An 8,538-nucleotide genomic window follows, 5' to 3' on the forward strand; every position below is an offset into this window, starting at 1 on the left:
CATACAGCACATGACACAAGCCAGCTATATCCAAACCCCCATCCCTTCCAGAATAGCGTGAGTACGCAAAGCAATCATCCATCCATCTAACCCCAAAATTAAACCCCTCGGGTCACGTATATGATATATGTAAGAGAAAAACCAACATAAGGGAGGGGAGGGAAAGGGTCGTCAAATTGAGATGAGGCTAGGTGGGTTGAGGATGTTGGCGTTAGGCGCTAGGGGTGAGTAAATGTATGGGAGGAAAGGAGGGGAGGGAAGACGATGTGTGTGGTAAGTCAAGTTTAGAAGCGCACTGAAAAAAAAGTACCCAAGTTAGTTGAGTTGGAAGTATAATGTGGCTGTATGATTAAGACGTGAACATGTGTAGCAGTCGGATTGTTGTATTTGATCGTCTGCCTCCCTGCCCATGATCCAAACACCGAATCACGTAGACCGCTACTCTAACACAGAGAAAAACAACACCGCACAACCACGCTCTTATTTTTAATTATAAAGTGACGAGAATTCGGGAGGATTCGAATTGAATTACAATTAAATTATCTATTTACGTACGCGTACTGTATAGCGTTATGATTTTTCCATTCCGCGTCCCTCGAAACAACGCCGCCCCTTGTGTGGGTATGGGAAAAAGAAGGCCTTGATCGCTTGAAAAAGACCGGCCCATCCTCTCGGATTGCGAGAAGAGAAAGAGAAATATAGTAGAAAAGACCATGCCCCTCCCTGATTGGAAAGAAAAGAAGGTGGATTTTCCCGCATCCGGAAATCTGCTGGAAGGAAAAAAACGGGACCAGGGTATATTCACTTTCCCCGTTCGAAACATGACTGCTTATACATGTTGATAAGGGAAGAAACAGGATAACGCCAACCACTGTGGGGTGTATGCTGAAAACTGATCCAATGACTTCTTCATTGCGTGGTCCCGCCCATTTGCGCCGTCGTTGGATGATGCTGATACAACGCAAGAACATAGAGAGAGGGAAAAACAAAATCATACATCGAAAAGCATTCAATGAATGCATCGGTCGGCCGTGACTAAAAAGGCGTAGTCTGAGGTGATGAATGAAAGTAGGGTAGATGTTTCGAGATGTGGATGCTATTGACCCAAATGGAAGCTGGTAGCTTCCCAAAAGTTATTGCCAACTCATTTATCGATGTGACAGGTAGTTGCTTGCTTGCAATTCCTGGGGATACCCGATCGTCGCTGTGATTGGAACATTCGGTGAATTCTGTGTTAGCAATCGGTATTGAGTTTATGCTTGGGAACACCATAGCCAGTCTGATCCCATTTCTTCGAACAAAAACATTAGCTCGGCATTTCAGGCAGGCTCGACCTACTTACGGTCAGGTTTGGATTCGTATAAGCCAACATATGATCCTTGATGTACTCGGTGGTCTCGAAACCCGGAGGATCGCAAGTTACCATATGTTGGCCTTTCTTCTGATACCATCGCACATAGTCGATTCGCATAACTGCTGGGAATACAAGCTTCTCCCAGTTAATGAACGTCCACGCCTCACTGATACCAAGATTGAGAATCATGGACATGGGCTCCTCTGATACTTGGCGTGACTTGATGTTGCCATTCGGCCCGATGGCACGTCCATCCATCATGAAAGTGGTCTGCCCACCAACCTTCCATACGATGTGGGCATCTTCGCCTTCGCCCGGTGCATATTCGAAAGAGTACCTCTGGTAAGCCTTGCCGTCGTACCAATCCTTATTGAGATTGGTGGTAGCGGAGATGGCCTGCTGGAACGGCCCGCCGGTGTATCCATTCGTGTAACTAAGGGAGTAGTCCGGGAATGCAGTGAAGTCGTAATCCGGGTACCACCATATATCAAAGGGCGCCACTTGATAACTCTGTGTTGCGATGGGCAGTCCTCCCCAACTTGCACCTGCCTCTAGAATGTCGATCTCGGGTGCTCCCCGCCCTGTGCCCGGGGTAGGGTGATCTTCACCACGGCAAGTGCAGGAGTTCAGTCGCTGTCCTGGTAGCTTTGAAAGGCCGTCGGTGCTCGACTGATTCGGAGTAATACCAACGTCACAAGCCTGATAGGTGTATGGCCACAGGCCTTCTGTTGTGGCCAGGTAGCCGGGCCGTCCAAGATTTCCCATTGTCCATGCTCCTGGCCAGAGTCCCGGAATGGCAGCTGGCCCGGGGAGGGACACGGAAACCTCAAAGATTCCGCCTTTGAAGCATACGTGATTCCAGCTGTGCAGCATGCCCGACCGGAAGTTAACGCCATGATTTACAAATTTATCCAAGCGGAGCTCAAGTACACCATCATAGGTAGTAACGGCGTCTGGATCGAACCACTCAAGATCCTGAGTTGCACCATACCAGATGTCAGGCGCATACCAGTACGGATCGTCGCCCTCATAGAAAGTGCGGTTATTGTCATTGAACTCGTCACTGAAAACTAGTTCAAATTCGTCTCCAAACTCGCCGGTCAGTTTCATCGCGCTGTCCGGTGTGTCGGGATCGATCAAAGTTCTTCGGAAATTTTGCAGCAGCGGATAGTCTCGCAAGTTCACTGTGGCCCAGGTCTCCTCATGAGGAAAATAGTGTGGCATCTGATCTATCGGCGTTCCATACATGGAGTTGTAGTCAATAATGCCGACAGAGCTCATCACCGGAAGAGCGACGAAGATGAAGAGAAGCCCCAGAACCATGAGAAAAAGTCCAACAGTGGAGCAAATGGTTGCTCTGGTGAAATGGTCTCTCAGCTTTGGCTTGAACTTTATATCGTCGTCTGGAAGGGGCATGTGCATGTCGTCATCGTCTTCGGGCCCATCAGTAATGAGCGGCCAGCTCGGCGTTCCCTTCTCGTCGTACGGCGCAGTAAGTCGGTCATTGACGAGGGCGCCATTCTTCTCGGCATCGTAGTTTTCGTTCACTTTTGTGGTGGACGCGTTCGGTGTGGTGAAGGGGTTGACCGGTACTGCAGCGACAATGGCGGCGGATCTCTTGGGACTGTTCACATGGTTTTGAGAGGATGGGGTTTTGGGAGGGTTGTCGTAGAAGGAGCTCCTCCGACTGTCGGAGAACGGATTGTAGTAACGTGTGTAATCGGTCCCCAAGTCATGCACAGTGAGGGCGCCGGAAGAGTTGCGATGCTCGAGGCCCAGTCCTGGTGTACTTCTGTTAATCGGGCCCCTTGGACCAGGGCGAGGTATGGGTCGACTGCTAGGTGGAGGTAAGAGCCTTGCGCCTTGGACTTGCGATCGGTCAGGGACATTTTCTGATCCATCACTAGTTCTTCTCGAGACATCAGTCTGCGATTCGCCCAGGATCAAATCATCGGAAGAGCTGGCGAGGAGCGGAGACGAGACAGAGGGGACGTGCGAGGAGTGGGGTCGCGGTTGGTTGGCCAGAGGCGGTGGAGCCGCTGCAGCTGCTATACCTAAGTCGACATCTGAGGATTTGGAGGATACTGAAGTTGAGGTTTTTGTGAGGGCTGTGGAATTTGGAGATGTCGACGCAGGCGCGACAGCCTCTGGAAGGCTAGCGGCGGCCCGCTCCGCGTTCAAAGACGATGGCAGGCGCCCGAATTGCTGCGACTGGTCGGATTCTGCGCTGGATGATCGTATACTTGAGTGACGCGAAACAGCTTTCGGCGGAGGATCCATTGCGGCGCGTTCGGGTCAAGAAATATATTGAAATAGTCAAACACGTCCTTTACTTCAGTCGCCTTGCTGGGCAAGGGAAGGAGAAAGACTGATAGTGGACAGTATTGGACAGACTGGACAGACTATGACATATTCAGTGAATGTCGGCGCGAATACGATGATAACCAGTGATTAGAGCCTGAAGCGATTGAATTGTCGTGCAGGAAGGTGGATTTCCTCCCAGACAGAAGGAAAGAGTTGAGCCAGGTGGGAAAAAAGGTGAAGGGAGCTTGGACGCGGTGGGGGAGAGATCGGAGCTGGCGGGCCCGCGAACCAAACACTGAAGTATGCAACGCGGCGCGGTCGGAGGAGGGCGTGCGGCGAGTGAGAGAAGGACAGAGAGTGAGTGTGGAATGAAGAGGAGTGAAGTACAGAGGTCGTGGGTGAGGTATATGTGACAAGGGAGAGTTTGTAGTTAAGAGTGAGTGAGTGGGTAGGTAAGTAGCGAGTGTGTGGTTGTCACGAGGAGTGAGTGTGTTGTAGGCGTGTAGGTTTGTCGTAGGTTTAGTAGATGTAGCTAGTAGGTGTAGCCAGTGTGTATGGGCGAGGAAGTGAAGTCGTTGAAGTAGAGGGAAGGGAAGGAGCGAGCGACGAAAGGGAAGGGAGAGAGGGAAGGAAGTGATGATGGTGTATAGGTAGTAGTAACTAGTAGAGGAGATCAGAGCAAGAGCAAGAGCAAGAGCAAGAGCAAGAGAGAGAGATGGTCTTCCACTCTCGGTCTAGCGTATCAAAAACCTGAAGTACGAGAACTGGGAATTGACCGCATTGGGGATGGGGATAACCGTTGTGATGGGACTTTTGCGTGCCATCCGTCTTTCCCTTCCCTTTCTTTCCATTTCCCTTGTCCTATTCCATCCCATCCCATGGTTTTGCTTAGTTAGTAATTGTATGGAGTAATTAACCCCTCTCTTTACAAATCTTCACATGTGGGAGTTCCATCAATTCGTTATTGCGGCGTAGGCAGTTCTACAAAGCAGGACATGGACAAGCTCTGAGTTTGCTTGGTTGTTATCGCCCCGTAATGTGCAACCCAAGGTACCCCTCGCTGGACCAATCCCACCAGGCCATGGCCCCCCCTTTACCCGCGCTATCGCAGCACAGGATAGGTTACAGTGTATAGTAGTTAGTGTGTAGTGTACTCCGTACTACAGACGATAATAAATATGGGGATCGCGCAATATAATTGGAATCAATTCCTCTTCGTACCTTGAGTAGTACCCGCACCTACATACACAATACGCAGCACAGACAGGAACAGGAATAGGGAAAAGGGAAAGCCTAAACGCGATCACAGTGTAACAGTATACTTAACAGTCCATCACCGACTAAATTCACTCGTACATTTGCTCTGCTCGTATTGGCGGCGCTGATTAATCGCGGCTCAAGTCCTCATACGGCATTAGCTCCATCGAAAAATCAGTTCAACGATGGAAGTTTTCGAATCCTTTATCGCGGAACCGAAATTGGCATCTTCCATATTTATCTAATTAACCATCCCGTCTACGCTATCGTTTGATCTTATCTCTATCGTCGATTTGCCTGCCCCCTTCCCTCAACATTTGCATAAACCTGGTATTTTCCATCTTTTGCCTTGTTTATTTGTTTATTTGTTTGTTTGGTGTCCGAAGATGACGTTCGTTCACTCCTTCAAGCATCACTATCATTGAGACCAAGAACGAAATACACACAACGAGAACTTAAGCTCCAGAGTAAGCTTTTCTCGGAGGCAGGCCCGTGGCCATTAACGTGCAGGGTCGCCCACATGTCCAAGCAGCCGCTCCTGTTTCGTGCAAAAACTTACAGTAGCGCCGGCAGATCAGCAAAAAGTAACTGCAGCCGCCATTCAACAAACAAAAATTGAAACAAAAACAAAGAAACACACATCGATGCAGTTATCATCTTATGCTCCCTATTCTTTCCTGCTCTGCTCTGCTCTGCTCTGCTCTGCTCTGCTCTGCTCTGCCCTATCTTGAACTCTTGTTTCTCTTTTCATCTCCACGTTTTCTTGCCATGCGCACACGAACACGAGCTCTCCTTCTTTCACATGCTCCGTGCAAATCGGAATCGGAAGCGATGTCGCAGTCGTAGTCGCAAGAATGAATCGCGATCGTAGCATGGCGTCCACGAGTCAAGCACAGAAAGCAATCCACTATCATGCTCGATCATCCCATCAATACGAGTGACTTCCCCTTCTCTTCGTGTCTATTCGTGTCTATTTTCAACACTCCCCTTTTTGGTCGCTACCTCCAAGCGATTGACCATACGAATGATTGACGTAAAAAATATCCCTTTGCCCAGCGCACTTGCATGCCGTGAAGTTGCTGTCTCTTTGATTCTCTGGATGTTGGACTGTAGTATGAGTATATTATTGAACGTCCTTCAAATCGCTTAGGCACGACACGCATAGTTATTCACACCGGGTATGCGTCTACCTAGTTCTACCAACCCCTCCGACTCCAGACCATCGTCATCGGCGCCATTATTGCGTTAATCCCCGACGACATGATAATCCAACGTGCTATACCTAGACAACAGCGATCAGCCATTGCAAAGGACGATTGCATTTGCGTCTGCATCGCCATGGACTTGCCTCAAGGCCCACGAATCTGAAATGTGTCGCACCCGTTCGTTGGTTATAGGCGGCCAACAAGGATACCTAATTCCCTGGCTCTTTGATTGGTACATTTATTCTCTTCCCTATCGTAGCATAGCCCTCTTGGTTTCCCCTCCCGTTGCTCGCCTGATTTAATATACCTGATAGCAAGTTACTTGTATTTCTGCCCTTCCCGAGGTGACGAGCAGTGCAGAAGGGTAGATCCCGTTCGAGACGGAACGGCTTGAGGAAATGATATGCAGACATGCTCTCCTCTTCACCACCACCAAACAAGGGTTTGTACATCCATCCATACAGTACATGGATCATGTACCTCCATCTGCATCGAAGTAGATACTGTATTCTGTCGTTTGATAGCTCTTGTACATAAACCCTTCCCACGCTAAGCCAACGGTTCCCGCTCAACGGTAAACAACACCGGTGCAGTCGTCTGCACATAGATATCATCATCCACCGTATGATTATTCGTACTGACCTGGTCCCCCATGCGTGTCGGCCAGTCCTTAACGTCCCACTCGAACCCAGACGTCGTGACGACCGCGGGACCGTAAATGGGCAGAATCCCGCTATGCTTCTTGAACAACCCATGCCTCTTCATCCCGCGGACGACGCTCCTCCCCGCCCTCACGATCACCGTGATGTTGGTCTCGGTCACCAGCGTGAACCGCACATGCGGATCCTGCGTCTCCTCCCGCAGCATCTCGTGCAGCAGGCCGATTCCCTGGTCGACCCTGCCGCCCAGCGAACTCAACACCAGCACCTCTCGCGGCGAGGAGGACGGCGCACGATGCAGCGACTTGATCTTCAGCATCACTTTGCCGAAATCGGTGGTCAACTGTCCCGGGTCCCTCTCCACCTCTGCCCCCTGGGCAATGTAATAGCTCTTAACATCCTCTCTCAATGAATCAAAATCCCCATGGACGCAAGTCGGTATCTTTAGAAAACAAAAAGAAAATTCGTCAGCCACTTGATCATGCCTGCCTGCTTGCAGCACGGCTGGGGGAGGGAGGGGGGGGGCGAATGCGAATGCAAGATGGGGGAGGGGAATATCAAAATCACGCGGTGGGGGGAAATTATTATCTCACAAACTCAGCCCTCCTCGCTTCCAGCAGCGGTCCTCCCCCAGAAAAAAGGTCGTACAGTCTATTCGCGCCGCCGTCGGCGCAGATGCGGTATCGCGAGCGCGCCCAGAGCCTGCTGAGCAGGTCGACGCTCGCGATGGGTTGGTTCAGGATGAGGAGATCTGGTTGGTTGGATCCTGTCGGAGCAGGTGCAGATGGAGAGGTAGAGGTATCATCACCATCATCATCCAAGAGGAAGAGCCCGGGATTGTACTCCTGCGTTTCAGTCCCGCCCATAACCTCCTATAGGAATCGAGCGGAAGGGGGGAAACAAAACGAGGGGGAATAATAAATAAAGATGTATATGTTTTAAGACGTTTTGCGATGAGGATTTTGGGGACAATGTCCCACGTGTTGATGGATAGAATGTTCGGCCGCCCCGGAATGAGAGAGCTCTCTCTCTTCCTATCAAACGCGGGGCAGATAGGGAAGCTCTTCGCAATGAGGAAAAAAAAGAATGAAAGATGGTGCACTAAACCACATGCGGGTTGAACCTATGCGAAGTAGCTGTCCCGCCTTTCCTCTCCCCTCCTCTAGTTCCTCTCTCTCTGTGTGTCTCTGTCATCATGTCTGGTTAATTTATTGATATTCTATTTACATACCACAACCACGATACACGCAGGGCACTCAGCCTCCTCCATCACTCTACCACAAGTGACATTCAATATTTCCAGATGACGAGATCTCGCAGCACAAACCCAGAACATGACCTTCGATGAATTAATCAACGCACATGTGCCGCTTGCCGAAAGATGTTCGGTAGCTACGTCACCCAAAATACCTCCCAAATCTCCGCGTGCAAAGCCGAACCTGGAGAGCATGATTTCTATCATTAGAAGCTGCCACAAGCAGTCAAGAGGCAGTGCCTATCTATCTGCCATTAAACAATCTGCAGGGAATTCTACGCCATATTATTCTCCGCGGTATTATCCCTTATCTTGTAAATTAGGGACTCATTAGGCATACAGTCGTTCAACGGTAATACACAAAAAGTAACTATAGTTAATGGTACATACCGTGAGCTGGCTGCGCACGTCCGCACCGGTGGGTAGACGACCTGCAGAGGACGTCCCCGAGAGAATGGGCTTGCTGGGCAGCCTAACAACGCCAAAACCCACCCCCATTCCCAC

At 50.1% G+C, this 8,538-nt stretch overlaps 4 protein-coding genes across 4 annotated transcripts; 1 reads left to right on the forward strand and 3 right to left on the reverse strand.

The window, feature by feature from the left end:
- Positions 1 to 501: 501 nt before the first annotated feature.
- BU24DRAFT_56757 (uncharacterized protein) lies at positions 502 to 1,164 on the reverse strand. The gene has a single exon (XM_033534401.1). It carries the CDS (start codon positions 1,020 to 1,022, stop codon positions 540 to 542), a length of 483 nt encoding a protein of 160 aa, XP_033378687.1. The 5' UTR covers positions 1,023 to 1,164; the 3' UTR covers positions 502 to 539.
- BU24DRAFT_56760 (glycoside hydrolase family 16 protein) lies at positions 1,129 to 3,905 on the reverse strand. Its single transcript, XM_033534402.1, has 2 exons — positions 1,343 to 3,905; positions 1,129 to 1,291 (listed from the first exon to the last, which is right to left on the reverse strand). The coding sequence occupies exons 1-2, from the start codon at positions 3,632 to 3,634 to the stop codon at positions 1,235 to 1,237; spliced, it is 2,349 nt and encodes a 782-aa protein (XP_033378688.1). The 5' UTR covers positions 3,635 to 3,905; the 3' UTR covers positions 1,129 to 1,234.
- Positions 3,906 to 5,564: 1,659 nt separating this feature from the next.
- BU24DRAFT_427481 (uncharacterized protein) lies at positions 5,565 to 5,784 on the forward strand. The gene has a single exon (XM_033529240.1). It carries the CDS (start codon positions 5,576 to 5,578, stop codon positions 5,759 to 5,761), a length of 186 nt encoding a protein of 61 aa, XP_033378689.1. The 5' UTR covers positions 5,565 to 5,575; the 3' UTR covers positions 5,762 to 5,784.
- A 481-nt stretch (positions 5,785 to 6,265) lies between these two features.
- BU24DRAFT_56769 (thiamine pyrophosphokinase) lies at positions 6,266 to 7,821 on the reverse strand. The gene is made up of 2 exons (XM_033534403.1): positions 7,373 to 7,821; positions 6,266 to 7,221 (listed from the first exon to the last, which is right to left on the reverse strand). The coding sequence occupies exons 1-2, from the start codon at positions 7,643 to 7,645 to the stop codon at positions 6,670 to 6,672; spliced, it is 825 nt and encodes a 274-aa protein (XP_033378690.1). The 5' UTR covers positions 7,646 to 7,821; the 3' UTR covers positions 6,266 to 6,669.
- Between the last annotated feature and the right edge of the window lie 717 nt (positions 7,822 to 8,538).

This window comes from Aaosphaeria arxii (assembly GCF_010015735.1).
Source record: "Aaosphaeria arxii CBS 175.79 unplaced genomic scaffold BU24scaffold_11, whole genome shotgun sequence".
Taxonomy (NCBI): domain Eukaryota; kingdom Fungi; phylum Ascomycota; class Dothideomycetes; order Pleosporales; genus Aaosphaeria; species Aaosphaeria arxii.

Bases quoted from the DNA above. Each gene is read 5' to 3' on its own strand.
- BU24DRAFT_56760 (XM_033534402.1), bottom strand. From the start codon at position 3,634: ATGGATCCTCCGCCGAAAGCTGTTTCGCGTCACTCAAGTATACGATCA. The intron at 1,292-1,342 runs GTAAGTAGGTCG...TTTTGTTCGAAG, and splicing joins ATACGAATCCAAACCTGACC to AAATGGGATCAGACTGGCTA.
- BU24DRAFT_56757 (XM_033534401.1), bottom strand. From the start codon at position 1,022: ATGCATTCATTGAATGCTTTTCGATGTATGATTTTGTTTTTCCCTCTC.
- BU24DRAFT_56769 (XM_033534403.1), bottom strand. From the start codon at position 7,645: ATGGGCGGGACTGAAACGCAGGAGTACAATCCCGGGCTCTTCCTCTTG. The intron at 7,222-7,372 runs GTGAGATAATAA...TGTTTTCTAAAG, and splicing joins AAGCGAGGAGGGCTGAGTTT to ATACCGACTTGCGTCCATGG.
- BU24DRAFT_427481 (XM_033529240.1), top strand. From the start codon at position 5,576: ATGCTCCCTATTCTTTCCTGCTCTGCTCTGCTCTGCTCTGCTCTGCTC.